The sequence below is a fragment of the Haliaeetus albicilla genome, chromosome 22, assembly GCF_947461875.1.
Source record: "Haliaeetus albicilla chromosome 22, bHalAlb1.1, whole genome shotgun sequence".
Taxonomy (NCBI): domain Eukaryota; kingdom Metazoa; phylum Chordata; class Aves; order Accipitriformes; family Accipitridae; genus Haliaeetus; species Haliaeetus albicilla.
The window spans coordinates 18,141,082-18,160,824 of NC_091504.1; the positions used below are offsets into that span (position 1 = coordinate 18,141,082).

At 36.5% G+C, this 19,743-nt stretch overlaps 1 protein-coding gene across 3 annotated transcripts in view; it reads left to right on the forward strand.

The window, feature by feature from the left end:
* Positions 1–19,743, forward strand: part of LMTK2 (lemur tyrosine kinase 2) — a 44,378-nt gene that overhangs the window by 7,535 nt on the left and 17,100 nt on the right. For 2 of the 3 annotated variants that reach the window (XR_011329336.1, XM_069810162.1), the window contains exons 2-6: positions 7,591–7,715; positions 8,514–8,658; positions 10,459–10,532; positions 11,074–11,192; positions 12,602–12,689. Coding sequence is in view for 2 of the 3 variants with exons in the window: in XM_069810162.1 (XP_069666263.1) it covers positions 7,591–7,715; positions 8,514–8,658; positions 10,459–10,532; positions 11,074–11,192; positions 12,602–12,689 (551 nt within the window). In the remaining variant the exon portion in view is untranslated. The remainder of the gene's footprint in view (positions 1–7,590; positions 7,716–8,513; positions 8,659–10,458; positions 10,533–11,073; positions 11,193–12,601; positions 12,690–19,743) is intronic. The other variant, XM_069810163.1, reaches the window with a different exon arrangement.

The window sequence follows — 19,743 nt, forward strand, 5'->3', positions numbered from 1 at the left end:
TTAAATAATAGAGTTCTAGGATAAGATAGGCATTGTAATGGACAGGTTGAGTAGAGAGGTGAAATGTTTCAATTTCTGTCTAGAATAATATAGTAACAGAGTAACTTGTATGTGATTTTTTTGTTGTTGTTGTTTTTAAACTTTAATTTTTCCACACTGCTGAAAGTCTTGTCATCTTATATCCTTCCAAGTGTGAGACTTTGATTTAGGCTATGTAACGCAATTCAGATTTAGACAAGAAATAGTTTTCTTGACAAACTGTTAATTAATGCTTCTTGTATTCAGAAAGATTAAATACAAGTGTGCACAAGTAACTTGGACAACTGTAGTTTTAAGTACTTAAGAGGTGTTTTTTCCTTGAGACTATATCTAGTAATTGGGATTTTCCATAGTTGTAAGGAAGAGGGGAAAATAAAATTGGGTGATAAAGTGCTTTTGCATAAAGATAGGTTTGTAATATCCATATGGAAGGTTACTTCTGTTAGTTATGCAAACTTTGCATTATCCGATATAAGGCTAGTAATAACATTATGACAGGATAGGCTTTTGAAATAACTCTCCTCATTTAATAAAATTTTCAGTAGTTTGTTCCAGATAATTTTTATTTTTTTTTAAACTTTAAATATTTTGTGTTTTTCTTGAATGGCAATAAGTACTAAAAATCTGAAAGCTGAAAAGTTCAGGTATAAACTGAGAACCTCCTTAAAGTCCCTTAAGGAGTGTTATATATATCTGTTCTTGGGGATTTCCTCAATGAAGGAACACTACAGTCTCTGCTTGAAATACTTTGGGCATTTGGAAAGAGTTTTAGATTTCATTAAGGTGCTGGCATTGTGTTGAGGACATAAAGTCAATGAGAGTCATCTGAGATCTTGGGTATGTTTCTTCTTGTTGTACTGGTAATGGCCATTAAAATCAAAGGACTGTCTGGAATTTGGAGTGCCTTTCTCATCCTAAAATTACACCACCCCCCCCCCCCCCCCCCAAGAATGTCTGAAGTGCAAATAACATTCCTTCAAAACTTGTGGTTTTGTTTGCTAGTGTTGTGTCTTAGTTGAAGGTTGATGGTGATTTGAATGCAGTTCTAATGTAGTATTTTAAAGCCTATTGTAATATGGCATTGCACAACTAAATGATGGTACTGCACACATTTCTGCTGAAACTTATTCTCAAAAATGATGCTGGTGCTGGTTTTTGGCTTAGTTGTTAAATGGAGCATAGCAGGATAAAATTGAGATGATGGGAATGCAGTAACTAATGGAATGAGCTCTTGAGGTTGGTGGTTTTTTGTGAAATACAGGAGTTGCAATGCATGTTGTGCTTTACTTTGTCATACAAATAAGATACTATACAATAGATGTGTCTAAAATTGCTTTGAATAGGCTTTTGTTTTAGTATTCTACCTGTTGCCTGTAGGCCTTCAGAATTTATAGAACTGGCTGTATTGGTTTTGTGCCTATTAGTAGCAAACTTCTGAAGATTTCAGGGAGTAAATAAATGCAGGAGAAACCCTTTGTGAGGAAAAGGTAATGATCTGAATCTGACTTGTAAAGAACTGGGTAGGAGTCGACAACATGTTCCCACTTAATTGCTAGCATAGAAGAAATTGACAGCATTATTTAGGAAAGTTGGGGTAGCTTTTAAAATTGTATTTATCAAAACCACTATAAATTAGGGTGATATTACACTTTTTGATCTGGCTACATTAATATCCATTAAATGCAGAGTAAGTAAACTGATCAAGTTTATGAAAGATACCATGGAATTAGCTAGGAAGCAGAGTTAGATTGGATCATTCATTAGTATTTTAAAGGCTGCTGTGTTCCAGCTTGGTGTTGTAAAGTACCATCTCTGTTCATGATCATATAATTTGAGGGTGTCCAAGAGACAGTTTAAGTGACTGCTGTCACGCTAGATTTGTGCTGGAAATAGTTATAGCTATTAGTGCAGAACTGCCATTTATATAGCTGCTCTTGAAAGAAAAGAGGCTCTTGCTTATGCAGTGGGACTGTTGTTGCATAGCAACTACTGTGCTGAAAGCTTAAAATCAGATGCTCCCTTGAAGTTCACTGTGCCCTAATAATTCTTAATTTATCTGGGCCTTGCACTGCCTTTGTCACAGTAGTGAATGTCTTTTATTAGTGTACTCAGTAATGTCTGTCACGTATGTTTACTTTTCTTTTTTCCCCAAGCTTAGAACTGTGTTGTTTCTTGCATTTTTTTAGCCCAATTTCCTGAAAGTTGAGACCTTAATAACACGATTAATCACATTGAACCAAATATGAGAGAGTCGGAGTTCAAGTGTCATGGCCTTTTGTAATCTGGTAGTAGAAGAAAGGCAGATCGGCCGTGTCTCACATGGACAGGCAGTTATGTCTGGTCCTGTATCGTGCTGAGTGGTGGCTGTTGGTTGGCAAGTGAACATGGATGGACCACTTGGCTAGCTGGCTTGCCTGTTGCTCCTAATTAATGGTAGCAAAGGAAGCCACAGGTGGATGACGTATGTGGGTATTTGAGAGTATTGTGGGCAGACCAGGAAATTAGATAGAGAAGGAAACTAGTTCTAGTGAGAAACGCTTACGTTTGCTTACTTGTTCCATTTGGTAGTCAGTGAATTTTCTTACGAAGAAAGTAGACTTGAAAGAAACTTAGGAAGGTATAGAGAATCCTGACTTATATAAATTACTTTGAAATATACTTTGTATGAAAATAACATTTTTCCACCCCTTGAAACATGCTAATACATACTGACGTATATGTTCACATGCCTATACTTGATCCTGAGAATGCCAGCATAATTTATCATCTTTGTTTTTTCAGTGAGCATGTTCATGTACTTGCCTGCGTACAGGGTTTGACTTCGCATGTGCTGTACTCAAATTTAGACTTTAGTGTAAAACTTGCTTATGAAATGTCAGTCTTCAGAGGTGCTGAAGAATCTGCTTCAATAGCTGTTAATTACCTAGCTCAGCCAGGGCTTTGAATTGTTTGTGATACCATGTACTTTTAAAAAGTGGGTAAATAACAGCATAGAATCAGTATTTAATACTGTGAGCCTTTGAAAAAAGACCTTATTTTCTGTGTTGATAATTTAGGACCATCTAGATGCCATTTTGAGATGGAACATGTACTAGCACAGAGCTCTTTGTAAAGCATTATGTTGTGTTAGCCTTGCAGTAACACCTATAGTAACACAGACACACTGCATATCCTGCTTATTTTAATGTAGTAGTGATATAATCCAGGCCTCTGCCTCCTGCTGAAGTAGTTTGGGTATACCAGACCAAAGTAGTCTAGACTGTATTAACTGACAGGAAGCCTTATATTGTTGTCATTTTATATATAATATTTCTTGGATCTGTTTTGCAGTTCCCTTCCTAAAGAACAGATTCTTGACTTCTGGATAGATACTAAGATGTAGTAGGTTGTAACTGTGTTGGGTTACATTAAATATGGTAGGTTTTTAAACTGAGGTGATACGCTGAGTAAATTTATTAAGTTCTCTACTTTTAGAATCTTATTATGTTAAGATTCTTAACTTCTGCATTCATTATGAAATTGTGAGTGATATTTATTAATTTTTATCTAGGTTTAGATTAAAATTAATTAAATTTACAATGTATTTTAACAGTTTTTTTTATTGAAGAAAACTTGTTTTCTGTAATGACTATATAAAATGGTCCTCTGTGTTTAATTGAACGGCTTGCTTTCTGGTTGCTTTTTTGGCCAGGATCTTGTAATAAATAGATGTCGTTCCTTCATACTTTCACAATTTACAAACAAAAGGAGGTATTAAACATCTCCTACCTTTTCAGTTCCGAGTCATTTTACTAAGCTCCAGTGACTTAATCATTGGCTGGAAATAGTTGAAAAATGCTGAAGAGGTTATACTGCAGCAGATTTTTCAGCACTTTGTCAAACACCAGTTCCAATACTTAATCAGTGACTTCCATCACTGAATATGTATTTATGCAAGCTATTAAAATAACTTCACTTATAATAAATTTTAGCCCAATTACAGGTTGCCATAATTTTATACTTAATTTTACATTCATTTTTTAAAGAAGTGCAAATTTAAAAATCACTTATTAATGACTATGTGAGAGACTTCAAAGTTTATCCAAATAGTGATGGATTCTGTAATTCTTAGTAAGTAGCTTGTATGAGTCATCTGAAATGCTGTTCTGTAAGTGTTGCAGAAACTTATAATAGGTGTTTTTCTTGTATTAAAGCATCTTTTAATAACTTTGTATGTGAAATTTGCCATGTGCTTTTGGAAGTTTAGATGACTTCTATCTTCTTAATGGACTGTTAATGGTTAGCTGCCTTTTCAGAGGTGATCTTTGCTTTCCCTTTTTTTAAAAACCTTCATGATTTCCTTCAATTAATTACTGTTCGTTCACACACTTGCTTTTCTTGGGAATTAGAAAAGGTCTATAAGGTTAGAAAGTAACATAATGAACAGCAGCAGTATTTTTTTTTCTGTATTCATTCCAGCACACTTAAAGGAGATGCTTTCGTTATGGGGAAGAGTGTAACTTGCATAAAAGACTTAGATTTTAGGCTTGATAAATGTCCAGTTTTCTTTACAGAAGGAATTCCAACCAAAACATGTTGTCTTTTTCATATAAAATAACTGAATATGTGTGCAGTGTATCTAATGTACAATAAATGCAGCTTATGATTGTTAGTGCTTGTTATGACTCATTTTGAGTTAAATAAACCAGAAAACTGGCATAAGACCACCAGGAGCTTGAATCCTCCTAGATGGATTTGCTGTGATAACTTGTAACTTCTGGGGCAGTCAAAAGTGGGATCCTAAGTTAGAGTGAGCATGATAATGTTTATGTAAATACATATTGTGGTCATACTGCTGTAGTTATGATGGTCCAAGGGCACGTGTAAGAAGTTTGTAGGCAGAGATAACTTGTACTAGACCAGCTAATATAATTAGAATAGATGTATTTTTGGGTGCACAAGCCCCTTGTCAGGTCTTGAAAAGAAGCAGTAAGATTGAAAGCAGTAAAGCAAATTTTGAAGAATCGCTCTAAGTTTCAGTAGAGGCTGGTCAAAGACCGTCTAGAAGAAGATACAGTATTTGAAGCAGGGGAGGATGCTAATGAGAAGTGATAATGCTCACCTCCTATGGGGAACAGGAAGACACTGTAAAATTAATGTTAGCTATGTAGGCATCAAAAAGGAGATATTACAGTGTACCATAAACCCAAAATAAAAGTTTGATAGCGCTTTTTTTTTTTTTAGTGTTTTATATACTTGACAGCTGAGGTGTTCTATACCTCCCTCTTAAGGATCTGGTCTGAAGTTAGTCTTTGAATAGCAATGTTTTAAGACATGCTAGTAATGTATTCTGTGAATAATAAAACATGTTCTTGATGTCAGAGTTCATCGTGTAGTGATTTGCTTGGCTAACTTTCCCAAATGCACCCTGTACACTGTATGAAACACACTAGGCGCTTCAGGAGTCTTGATCTTCTACTGGGAGGAATATATATTCTAACTGTGATGTGTTCCCAAGTGTTTATTAGTCAGGGAAAATCTGCATCTGTTCAGTAGGTAGTCTGTGGTGAGTTGATGTCTCATTTCAGTGAAGTTGGTGGCGAAGGTGAGGAAGTTGTTTGGAAATTAAGTGGGATGGTTTTGGAAAAATGTCTTTAAAATTATTTTAATTAGTAATGCCTGGTAACATAAATATGTTTACTTTTTTGTAGTAAAGCTACCCTTTATTATCTGGTTTCAGTTAGAAGTTCAAAGGAATCCCTTAAATTTTATCTAAAGCTATATTACCTCTGTGTGTGTGTGTGTTACAGTAATTTAGCTAATGACTTCACAAAATGCTTATATTTGTGGTTTAGGTAATTTTCAGCCTACTTGGTAAGGTTACTGAACATCTGAAGGAAGTAAACATAAGTCAGCTGTTACCTTCCCCTTATTTTTCCATTTGTAAGCATCAACAAGAAAAGTATGTTATGACTTGATTTAAATGAATATAAATTGTTCTACTGAGAGCCCTTTTCAGAGATTTTTTTTTTTCTCTTCAGAATTTTGACTAAAAGGTGGTAAGTAGCCTCACATCATGGTTGACCTGTGTTTGAACAATACATAACATCTACAAATGGAGTGTTTATGTCCTTTAATGAGTTTAGAATGCTAGAGCTATTGCAGAAACTAGAAACAGTATCACTTATTTGAAAACCTTCCTTTTTGGTTAGCTTTTATTGTTGTATAGATAATATTCTTAATTGTGCACAAAATAATGTGATCTTCTGAAAGTATGCTAGCACTCTAAAGCTATATTTTGATTATGTCAGTTTACTCTTTACAAGTAATTAAAATAAATATTCTCTAAATGTTCTGTGGAATATTGTGAAAAACTGTAGCTGTTTCTGAAAATATCTTGATTACTTTTTGTAGTTTTTTTGAAGGTTTAAGAGGTAGGTGGACAAGTTTGTATGTCCCTTAACTAGTGATCAACTTCTGATTTTCTTTATTTTTGAGGCTTCATTTATACTGTATTTTTTTGCAAGGTGCTCCCATTGATACTTGGACATTCCCATAAAATCCAGTCAGTCCAAGTCACCTGACATTGTTAAACTTTAACACTGATGTAATACCTAAATATATCTTAAACAGATATGGTCCAACTACTCTTCCAGTACTTGTGGCACTACTCATTTAAAAAACAAAACAAAACCAAACCAAAAACAAACCCTCAAGATGTGTGCTGCGGTCTCCTAGGGAACTACATGTCTTTGTTCCTGACTAAAGATGAAAACAGGATGAAAATAGGTTTAATTCCCCTGGCAAAGACTTAAGATTTTTGTAAAATGCCACTCAAGGCTTTTTATCCTGTGTGAGTAATAATAACCTGACTTAATCATAGAAAATGTGTTGTAGAATGTTTATATATAAAATTTTGGAAAATTATTTGGAAATGTGTTTGCAAAATGGTTAGGGATTATGTCTAAAATTCTTGAAATTGAGACAAATCACCTAATGAATGACAAGAAATAGAAATTGAGGTGGAGCTGATGAGATCTGTTGCACTTGTGAAAGCAACTTGTATATTTGGCAGACTGTCATGAGTGCGTTTATTGAAAGAGACAGTACTGCCTTATAGTAATATATTTTAAATTTGTACACAGTTTAAGTGAGGATTTCTTCTAGCTGCCTTTTCTCTTAAGACAGGCATTTTAGCTCATGGGAAATGTCTTCAGAAAGACCAGATTTTTAATATCCATGTTTAGTTAGCTGTATAAATTTGTCGACTTAAGCAGAATCCTGAGGCTTGGGACTATCACTGTTCATTGCCTACTTTGGTAAATCATGCTGGCTGTGGCCTCTTAGTTCGAGTCTAGTAAGCACAGATCGGTGCAGGCAGGTGGTAGAGCATAGATAGATTTTTGCCAGTACGTCCTTTCTGTTCAGTTTCCTCTTATTTTTGATCATATCCACAGAGTTAAATGTTCAAATGCCATGTTTTAAATAAATGCAGATGGATAATATGTTTTGAAGGAACTTCTTAAAATGCTAAACATATTTATATAATACTACATACATATTTATTTCTAGAAGAAGGAGCTACAGCTGAAGTTTCCTCATCTTTTGTGATTCTGTCTATATGTACTCTAGTAGTACTGGTAATACTGCTTGCAAACTGTGTTTCCTGCTGTAAAGACCCTGAGATAGATTTCAAGGTAAGCACCTGAAGCTACAAATATATATATCTGTAAGTGGTATTCTTAGCTGCATTCTGATATCCAGAACACTTACTTGATTATTTGTGCTAATACTCTGCAGTTATTGACACTTCAGTGTCACTGTACATTCTCTCTTCTGAAGTAGCCAGCAACTGTATTTCTACATACTGTAAAGTCTTGCTGTAACCATTTATTTTAAGTACTTGGTCCATGCTGCAGTAAGTATCTTTAATGTCTTTTCAAAATCATTACTAGCTATCAGGATCAGTAGTAGTATACCCTTGAGACAGTTTTACTGTAAAGAACCTTTTTGTTGTTTTTCTGTATATTCTTTTAATTCGTTTTTCTTAGTCTGCTGACAGGGTTTAAGACACTCCTGTCAAATAAGAATACCGAAGATGCATATCCACTGTAGCAAAACTCTGAAAACAGTTACTTTTGGAACATTGTTTATTGGTGTTCCTAAAAATGAGTTTTGCTCTCATTTCTAAATGGAGAATATTTGACCTCGGCTGTTCATGGTAATTCATTCAAAGCCAGGGATAGCATTTAAAGTAAAAAAACAACCCCAAACACAAAAACCAAAACAAAAGCCCCCTTTTTGTTAAAAGCAATACTTAATACTTTAATCTCTTTAAATCAGTAATAAATTGAAAATAAGGAATAGAAAACTAAAATCTGTCACTGTCCTTGGAAAAAAGCTAAGCCGCCTTAACATTGCTCATTTAAGCTAAAAGAAATGTGTCAGAGCTAATTTAAGACAAAGATCAGCTTGTTTAACTTACTTTTTTGCAGGAATTTGAAGATAACTTTGATGATGAAATAGATTTTACACCTCCAGCAGAAGATACTCCATCTATTCAGTCTCCAGCAGAAGTGTTTACTCTTTCAGTTCCCAATATTGCTTTACCAACTCCCTCCCAGTTTCCATCTCGTACAGGTAAGATACTGTTTTTTAATGAAAAAACAAAAGTAGGCAATTTCAGTGTCAAAAATGGAGTGTAGCCGATTGTTTGACTTCACTGAAACAAATTAATTGTTACAAACTTACATAAACTGAGTAAACATATTTTGCAGGGTATAGGATAAAATGTGAAATATTACTTAAAAAATGTTAACTTATGGCAGGGTGCCATGTAAGGTAGCTTAAGAGAATGAAATTAGCTTAAATAAACCTCTTTAGAGTACTTTGTTATGCCTCTGTATACATGAAGGGTTTGAAGTACTCTAGGATGTTAGTGACTTCTGCTCTTCAGTGGTTTTTTTTCATGGTTAAGTTGTCATTGGATTTTAGCCATTAGCCTTAAATGGAAGCAAGAGTTGAATCTCTTCCTTAACAGCAGTGCTCCTGTTTCAGCTGCATCACTTTCTTAATGTCACTGTAGACTTTTCATGCTGTAAATGTGGTGATGTTAAGACAGAGCATTAGATTTCTTTTCCCTATGTGAAAGGTTTTTTGGAATGTATTCTTTAAAATACAATTTTTGTAAAAGGAAACTTAAGCATCTTAAATATTACAAGCATAGTTTAGCATAAAGTAGTTCTCATATTATGCTACTTCACATACAATTTTTTTACATACATTGCTTGTGTTGCTTAATCATTAGATGTTCAGGGAAGCTTCTAGTAAAATTTCTGTACCTACAAATTTCAAGAAACTGTCAGTGTGCCTTTTAATACAAAAGAAATGTTACTTCTCAGTGTTTTAATGACTGAGGGGAAATTATCTGTGAATAATTTTATGTCAGCTATTCTATGTTATCATAATTGTTAAAACTATACTTTCTGTCCCTAGAAGTTATTTTGCCAGAAGTAAGGCGGTGTACTTGAGTAAGGTACACGGGTAAAAATGTAGTTGTACTGATAAAACCTTCTCTGTGCTTAGGAGCGCATTGACAGTGTATTGTAGAGCTATAGCTGTTCTACTAAAATAATACTGGTGGAAATGTAGTTTGTGGAAATAAAAATGTGGGCTAGAATTCTCAGACAAGTAGTAATGATGGAAAGTTTTTGTGTACATCTATTTATTAGTGCTCCTAACCAATTAGGTGGCAGAGGGATCAACACTGCTGAATCTTTTTTTATAGTATAGAGTCTGCCATTTTTACTGTCCATCGTCTGCCAAGATCTGGGTCTTGTTTTCTATCCTTTCCCTCTCTGGGCTCTTTACGTGAAGTATTTTTAGTCAGAAAATGTCCTCCTTCCAGATGGTAGCTATAAGTAGGACAGTTGGGCTGAAGAATAAAGCAGTCAAACCCTTTCTCTTAAAACAGTAACTCTCTCTATAACTATAAATGTTAAGATGTACAAGGAGTTAGTGTTGTCTTGCGTTTTCTTCTTTTATTTACATAGGGAACTTTTGCAAGTAGGTTATTTGCTCTACCCAGCTACAGGGTATGATACACTTTTGTACTGGAATTAGAACTCAATCTTTTTGCTTTCTTATTGAGTGTGTTAAAAAATTAAGTTTACATTTCATAAGAAGATTCACTGTGTTTTTTTAGAGGGTGTATTCTAGTACAGTTTAGAAGCTGGAGTTGAGAAAAGTTTCACTTGAGTGCTGTTGTCACAATCTTAGACATACATAAAGTATGAAGGTAACTAGGTTTTGTTGCTTGGTCTGAATGTATGCATGTAATTTGGAATAAATATTGCAGGAACTTGCATTATTTCCTCAACAGTTGATAACTTTGGCCAAGTGGTTTGATACGTGTTACATTTGTTTCGTTATGTATGACAGATGGATCAAAGTCTCAAGTTGCACGTCAGAGTCTAAACTACATCCAGGAAATTGGAAATGGTTGGTTTGGAAAGGTGAGAAGTTATCTCTTAATTTTGTATTGCAGTTTGAGTCAATTCCTAACTGACTAGGCTACTGTATTTCCTTTAAAGTGCTACTCTTTAAAAAAAAAAAAAAAAAAAAAGAGTAATAGCATAAGAAAAACTGAAATTGAAGTTAGATATTTCCTTGCATATGCTTTTTAGCAGTAATCACAGCACTGATCAGTGCTGCTTTAATTTACATGTAGCTTCTTACTAGAGTTACTAGGTAGACAACATTTCACTTCTGTGGATTTGAATTAATACATTCCTGTTAATGCTGATTTTTTCCTAGGAAAAAATCTTAAGTAAATAAGTGGTCTTCACTAGAAAATGTGTTTTCTGAAAGTTGATGAGTAGATCGGTTGTCAAGATTTATTAAGTATGGGTGTTTAATTATCAAAGCTCTGCATGTGTTAACAAAAAAGCCGGAAAATCTTTCTTAGAGCGTGTTTTTAGCTCTTGTTTTTCTTTGCAAGGAAACTCCAAAGTTTTTTTCCCTCTGATTAAAGACACAATGGTTATTTTTTTTCAGGTTCTACTTGGAGAGATCTACAGAGGCAGTAGTGTAGCAAGGGTAATAGTGAAGGAGTTGAAGGCAAGTGCAGGTCCCAGGGAGCAAGAACAGTTTTTAAGAAATGGAGAACCATATTAGTAAGTAATGTTTCACAGCTTGGTTAACTTATACACTTTGCACTACTGCATATGAATTATGGACGTTTCTTTCATTCAGTGTTACTGTGTCTGCATGCCCTCCCTTACAACTGAAATGCTCGTCTTTGAAAAGTGAAATACAGTCAATCCAAACTGAGCAAAAGTTGACTTTGCTTAGAAATAAAAATAAACTCTTTGCTTAAATGCGTTTGGTAGTTATTGTTCATGAGTGGAAAACACACTTGGTTTGGTTTATCAAATTTTCTTCTACAGCTGTTTGGAACAAACTTCTGATATTGCAAACTAACCTTATGCCTAATTACTTGCCTCTGAGAACTGAGGTTTAACTCCTGTACTTGGCTTTCCTGTTAGAAGCAGGGGAACTGGCAACACTGTGTCTGTTATCAGATACACATTAATTTCTTTAAAGTTCCCATTTTCAAAAAATTAAATGCAACATAGTGATAAAACGTAATTTTGTTCGGGTAGCTTGCAAGGAGGCTTGTGCACAAAAAACCAAACCAGAATTACACTAACTTCAGTTCAGTAGTACTCTAAATTGAGAAATTGTTGATCTGACTGGAAATGCCAATAAAACAGGATTGTTTGGTGTTCTCTTCCTCTTGTGTTATGCTTGGAGGATACTTGCTTCTAGGAGTTGAGTCTTTGTATTCTAGAAAGGAATTCGGCGTATTAAAGGGAGTGTAATTTATCTTCCTGTGTTTTGGGAATAGTGAGAGCTCTCTGAAGAGCTAACTGCCACAACTTAATGGCTTTTGTAGATGACTGAAAAAGAGGCCTGTTGTAGTTCACCAGGCATACCTCATAGTGTGGTTTACCTTTCCTGAATATGCTACAAGCAAGTGGTCGTAGAGAGCTTTCTATTCTTAATGCTTTCTAATGTCCTAGTTATATTTGCATTTAGGCTTAAATTGTTGGCAGTTGTCAGAAAAAGAATCTCATGCCTTCTGCTGCATTGACACAAGTGTTTTTGAAGCAATTTAGAAAAAGTAACTGATCTGGCTGGGAACTAACCTGGCTAAAAAAAGGTTTAGCTTTTAGCCAGATTGGTTTCATGGTGTAGTTCACGAACCAGTTGCATGCACTTATTTTTGGTATAAGGGATGGTGGGAGGATGGGTGTGACTTTCTTGTGGCAGTACTAGCTTTTGTGGTTTTGAGATCCTCTGAGTTTCAGCTGCTCTCAGTGATATGCTGCAGCAATACAAAGGTTCAAATGGAATCTATGGCGTTGGATACTTGCACCTTCTGTTTGTGCTGCCTCCCCACCCCCACCCCGTGCCAATGTTATGTGTTGAAACTTCTGGTAGGGATTTCAGTGTGTTGAGTTATACTGCAAATGATGTGTACTGTGATGTTTCTGGCTTTAACTATATTTTTTCACTCCAGCATTCTTCAGCATCCAAATGTTCTCCAGTGTATTGGGCAATGTGTGGAAGCCATTCCTTATCTCCTAGTTTTTGAGTTCTGTGACTTGGTAAGTGCACTTACACAAACGGCTGCAGTTGTTTTTCCATTAATGTAAACTGTATGTACCATATTTACTGCCCTTCACTCATGAAATGATTCTTTTTCTTCCTGGGAAGTTTTTCGAATAACCAGAATTTCAGAAGACAGACTTTTTTTGGTTTAGAGACAGACCACAAGTGTAATTTTTTTTTGTTTATATTCTTTTCAATTCATTGTGTAAATTCTAGGTGCTTGTGGAATGTTCTGAAGTGGAAAATAGCTGTTCTTTCTTTGATAATGGAATTAGTAGTCTCTTTCAGTCTGCCTATGTCATGTAACAGGGAGCTTGGAGGGGAAAGGAGGTCATAGAAGGAAGCTTTTTACTGTAGTCCAGTATCGCGTGCACATGCTCACATCACATCCTGAATTCTATTTGCTGTCTGTGCAACCTTAATATGCTTTTATTACCATTTCTATGAAAACGTTAATTGAGGAAAGAATTTCTCCCTTCTGCCTCCCCCACTCTAGAGTGCCCAAATTTTACCCATGCTGTGCAGCTTTGGGCTAAAATGCAATGGTGGGCTCGTGTAGAATCAGTAATGTGTATTGTAATAGCTAGAACTTTCAGTATCCCCCTATTCTCTTCCTGATCGTTTCTGTTACTGTATTCTTCTGTTCCTTACTTTCTTATCCTTCTTTTCTTTCCCTCCCTAAACAACTGCCTTATTGTGCTTCCTGAACACCAAAAGAAATGCTAAGAGCACAGTGAAGGGTGTTCTCACTGCTTTCTGCCCTGCTGTTAGTGCCACAAAGGACACTGAAGCTGGGAAGGATAGTCACACAAAAACCTTTCTCAGCCACTGCCTTCCTAGGCATGTGCTGGAATTCATGTGAATGTTGTGAGAAAGGGGGTGGCATGCATGTGTAGAAACTTTGAACTGTGCCCAGTATACACAGAGTCTTCAGAGACTAAAATTTGGATATGGTGATGGATCCATGGTCTGGAAAGACTTGAATTGCTTTGTTGTAGTGTAACACATTATTAAAAAACAAACAGAAGTCCAGGTGGCTATCTAAACATTGGCTCAATAGCTGCTTTTAAAGTTTGTGGTCTAGATAGCATTTAAAGCAGAGTTCCTTGGAAAATGTCAAGACAGAAATGAACTCAGAAGTGCATGTATGTTAAGAAATAAGTAAGATAGTTTGCATTTATAAAACTCAGCAAGATCCTTTTTTATCAGCTTCGCTACTACAGAATTTTCCTTTAAACTCAGGTGCACGTATATGGTTCTAGTTGCATCAGTTGCCTCAAGCTGTTTAAATAAGAGTTAACATGAACTTTTGAGTTTTCTTGAGAAACAAGAAAGTTAATCTGTGACCTTAAACTATATTTTTCATTACTGCTCTTTTGCTCAAATTTATTAGCTGTGGGAAATTAATGAGGCAGAAGTGCTGATAAAATCATTCTTTTCTAAAAGGAAGAAACACCTGAACTTTTTAAGCGACTGATCAAAGTGAAATATTCTGGTTTTGCTAAGAATTAAAAAGTAGGTGCATAAGGTTAGCCAGATAATGTTTTTTGTAGTTTTTCAATATGTAGAAATAGAATACTTCTTACTGATTTTTAAACCTGCTACTCAAATTGGCGGTTCTTTAAAAGGACCCTTGAAAGAGAATTGCATTTTATAGAGTCTTAACAGATACACATCCAAATCAGATTTAATTGCTGCCATGTTTTTAAATAGTTACGCTATGTAATCCAACTTTGAATTTGAAGATGGAGTAACTTTAAAGATTGCCCTACTTTAAGTATACAGGGAAAAAATAATATCCTTGTTTGATGCGTGATGATTAATGCCAGAAATTGTTGTGATCCTGCAGAGTAATCTGGAAAGGATTTTACTTAAGGGGATAAAATAGATTTTCACTGTAACTGGGGGCAGTAAGCTTGACAGCCAAAGTGTTAGTTTTATAAATTTTAATGTAGTTAGGTAATTTCTTTGGAATAGAAAATAAATGTCTGTGTTGATTTCTATTCCAAGTGAACTAAAACTCGTTTTTAGAAAATTATATATTATAGTGAGTTAAACATGACTTTCATACTGAAAGTCTGGCTCACTTAGAGTTCTTACTTGGTAGAGCTGAGTATCTCCTAGACATCATAGTATTTTATTCACTGTGCACACAGATATACAGGAGCTAGGCAGACAAAACTGTTCACGTGAATAGTTTTATGCAGAGATTGAGACGAGTGCAGTAAGTTAGCTCAGTATTGCTGTATGTCACTAACTCTTGTTGTAGTCCCAGGGCCTGGTGTGGGAGGTAGCAATATTGGAGTGAGGGGAGAGGAGAGATATGAAGGAATAAATGTGAAGTAAGCCAGACGGCACAGTTTGGAATAGACAGTATGGCTAGATAGCTTTTTTTAGTAGACAGGTTTTTAGTGGAGTGTCAGTAGGCTGATATTCTAGAAGCTGCTTTGTACCACTGTGGCTGGGATGGCAGTTACTTGGATTTTTCAGGCTTCTAGTAAGTGATCTTGAAAGCTGGTAGCTTCTTTTGTACTTTTTTTTCTGAAATTGGGTAGATCAGGGGGGTATGGAGGTGCTTCCAAAACACGCAAGAGTCTGATTCTTCAATAGAAAGACCATAGGGGCAGACACAGTTGAAGTGGCTTACTAAAGGCTCTAGTGTCTGTGATGACTATATATTGTTCAGATGGGAAGGATGAGAAACATGTTGCTGTTTTGCTAGCAGTAGTATAATGCTATGCTAAAGCTCTTTACCTTGTGTTACTGGTTGTATATGTATATACAACAAAGAATAAACTTGTTTTAATCCCTTGTAATTATGTGATTAAGAACTTGATGGTAAAAAGGTGGCAAATATCTCAATTGTGTCGGATAGGAAATTTAAATGTCTTCAGATGACAAGTTCTTTTGAGGCTTTCAACAATGTAGACCTCATTTTGCAAGTTTGGCATATTAAGTAATGAAAAATGTGGCTATTCTGCTGACCAACACAGTCTAGAGGGTACAGTGATTGTTTTCTTCACACTCCTTCAAACTCGTAGCCTGTCACAGCATGTCCCCCTTTTGCAACTTCTCTTGCTAGGTTTCGTGGCCTTTTTAGGGCCACTTGACCTTGTCTTGGCTGCTGAGGCAGCTCTGTTGGATTATCAGTTCCCAGGCTCCTTGGCACTGAAAGGCCTTGATCAGAGGCACTGGAAACTGCGGTGCAGAGATACTGGAGCTAACTGTCACGGTAGCAATGCTGAATGTCATGCAGGCTAGCTTACTTGTTTTCTTGGCCATATAAACTACTTTTCTGTTACTCGAGATTGATTGGTTGTATATGCAGTAACTGTATTGGCTAACATTTAGCCTCTTTTATAATGTAATCCAAGTTGCTCTGTGTCCCTTGCTTAGCAGAGCTGGGTAAGAAGCAAGAGAAGTCAGTTGCACATAAGTGATTTAAGCTTTTAAATCCTAATTTTCCTTTGCCTGTGTTAAAATTGTTTAAAAAATGGTAAATATAAAAAGAAATGCTCAGTAAGTTCTTATACTCCCTCCATATTAGTTTGCCTAGTATGTTGGTGCAGTCTTCTATGAATAGTTAACTGTTCACTGTTAAACATTGTAGAATGATGCCAGGTTAAAAATAGTGGTAGCTGGCTTATTAACTTTAATATATTACTCAGCTGTGCGTGGCCAGCATTTTGTCAGCACAGCAAATCCTCTAATGGATTGACATAATTTATGAGTAAAGGAAAGTTATTCAAATGTGGAAGTAGCATGTATATTGTGAGGCTGATTTGCCTATCAAATTCTTACAGAAATTCTTTAAGTCTTGCAATTCCCTGAGCAGATGAGATCAGCAGGATGCAGTATTTGCCTAGAATGCCCTGTAGATTGCTTTAGGGATGTTGCTGTTAGTGGAAGGTGCCTGCCTGCAGTGGTTAGTTCTTTCTTTTGTTTGGGCTTTTTCTAATTACTGCCACTTGAAAACATTCTCTTCAAATCAAAAAAGAGTCTTTGCAATGAAAACTTCTTAACCAAAGAGTTCAGCAAATCTGTTTAATAATCGTAGTCAATATCGCTATGAGGCAACTAGCAGATGTATCAGTGGTGTGTGGTTTAAAAAAAGGTGTGTGTGACAATTCATGACAACTTCAGGAATCATGTCTGTTGGGTTCAAAGACTCTTTGTGCTCTCAGAACTGTTTAATATCTCTTAAACTTACATATGTCTAAACAACTTTCTGATAGTATAGGTGCTCTATACCATACACCAATTTCAGGCATTTTAATGGTAGCGACTGCAGGTATTTACACTGCAAAGCGATGTTGGAGGGGGGAGGCAGGGGTAGTATTTTTAGTTGTCTAAGAACTTCAAAAGGGGCAATTATGTGGTAATGTGTGACTTGGCAGGCAGCTTTCCAACTTGGTAGAAAGTGTTCAGTAGACATAATTTGGTGAGCTCTTTACACTTTTAAAACCCTATCATCAGTACCTACTGTTTTAAAAAGTCGTGTCTGCTATTTGTTTGGATGTTCATATGAACCGAATACAGAATTTGCACAAACAAGGAAACCACTGAAGAGTACTGCATGTAAATCTGCCCCTGGCTTCTGGCTGTTACAGAGAACAAGCATATGAAGGTTTACAAAGGTGGCTGAACTGATCCTGACTAGAACTGAGAAGGATGGGAGGAAAGGCAAAATTTAGTTCTTCATGGAGTCCCAGGAGAGGAGGGAAGAGGCAGAGTGGCAGAGGAAGCTGGAGAGAAAGTGGAGCCTTCCTCAAGGATGATTATTGAGCTTTTTATATTTAGGTGTCCGCACAGTGAATTTTGCAGAACTGTATTCAGATACGTGTAACCTTTGATACTTACTGTGTTGAAAAGCCTGTCCAGTAAAGGGCCATTTTGTAGCCCATAAAACAGTATGGGAGTAGTATTGATGTATTGCTACTGTCTGCTTGTAAGTAGGGAAGCATCATAGGGTAATTCAGGCTAGCAAGGAGCTCAGGAGGTCTCCACTCCAAACTCCTGTTCAAAGCAGTGTTGACCTGAGGTCAGACCAGATTTCTTGGGGCTTTGTCCAGCTGGATCCTGAAAACATCCATGGATGGAAACTGCGCAGTCTCTCTGGGCAACCTGTGCTTCTGCTCCAGTGTCCTCATGTGGAAAACAGTTTTCCTTATACTCAGTCTGAACTTCTCGTGTTTCAGCTCATACCTGTGGTCTCATTCTACCTCTGTGCTCCACAGTGAAGAGCCTGACTTGGTCTTTAATAACTTCATACATACTGAGCAGCTGCTATCAGGTGCTTCCAAAGTCTTCCTTTGGCTGAATGAGCCCAGTTCCCTCAGCCTCTCCTCATGGTGAAATGCTCTGACCCCCTGACCGTCTTGGTGGCCCTTGGTGAACACTGAACTCATTCAAGTTTGTTGTCTGTCTTGTTTTGGGGCAGCCAATACTGGACACAGAATCTAAATGTGGTCTAAGAAGTGCTGAATAGAAAGGGATAATCTCTTCCTTTGGTCTAGTAGCTATGGTCCTGTTTAGGCAGCCCAGGAGCCTGCTTGCAGTCTTTGCTGCCAAGGCACACAGGTGGTTGATGTTCATCTTGCTGTCTACCAAGATCCCCAGGTCCCTTCCTGCAGAGCTGCTGCCCAGCTGGTCAGTCCTCAGTTTGTATTGTTGCAAGGGGTTTTTCCTTCCCAGGGGCAAGACTTTGCCTTGGTCCTTCTGGAGTTTCATAAGGTTCCTGTTGGACCCTTCTTCCAGCCTGTTCAGGTCACTCTGGATGGCAGGCCAGCACTTGAGTGTATTCATTGGTTCCCCCCAATTTGGTATAAGCAATGTCCTTTTAAAGCAATACCAAAAAAATCCTGTTTTATATTTTAACCTTGATTGTAGCCTTAATTAGAATAGAATGGGAAAATAGAACCAGTATGTTTCAAGGTGCTGGATTTAATAAAAGCTGTATTTCCTACAAAAAAGTGTGCTTACGTGAATTATTTAGTAAATAAGGGATGCCATACAGCACTACTATTACTAATGCATTTAAAAATTAAAAAGCAATTCCTTGGTGCGTTTCAGGCATTCTAGGAACTTAATCTACCTGGGACAAACATTAAGTAACCAGTTGCTGTTTTAATGAATGACAATTTTGGAGAGTTTGACTTTCTTCAGGTGCTTGCTGCCACCTAGAGTCTGTTAAGCTTGGTATTTTGTACTTACATTCGTTAGACTGTGCAATTGGGAACCTGTGTGTGTTATGGACACTGTTTGTTTTGTAGTTCCTTGGAACTCTGCTCTAGTAAATCTGCTCTGGCAAGGTAGAAAGATGTGGGTGTGTTTATATATGTTTATACACATATACGTGAGCCAGTATGATATTAAAGCTGTAATTGTAAGTCAGAAGAATCTTTCAGGAAACATTTTAAAAAATGTAAATCTGTAGGATGTAAATATGTAAATGTTACCTAATCAGTAGCTGAAAACAGGATAAAGAGAATGTAATGAAGGCTTCTACAACATTAAACAGTATTAGAAGTTATGCATGCTTTCTCACAAGGTGGTATAGCTACTTGCAGCATAAGTAGTACATGTAAAGCAGATGAAGATGGAATAGCTGTTTGTGTACTGTAGAATCTATTAATGTTTTGAAAAATTAAAACGAAGTTGTTTTACATAGGAGTAGTGTCTGCTTTAAGTAGACTGTCTGTCCCATTGCTGCTTATTTTATTAGATACAACACAGGTTTGCAACTCTCCAGCCAGACACCTCAGCTATCAATGCACTGTTAGATTTTAATGCACAGCACAGACATCTACTGCTTGAACTAATAAATTGTAAATTGTTGACCACAATTAACCATGTTAAGGAGGGATGAGTTGCTTCAGTTATAGCTCTATGATGTACGTGAGCACCGGAGGAACAGGAAGTTTAGCGGTCTTCAGTCTTTTCTGAACATTGGAGTGCTTTTTAGCCAGTGTAAAGACTGCCTTCTTGTCTGGTCAATCTCAAGACTTCCCTTCAGTCTCCTTCCTGGCTCAAGATTTAGGCAGACAATGG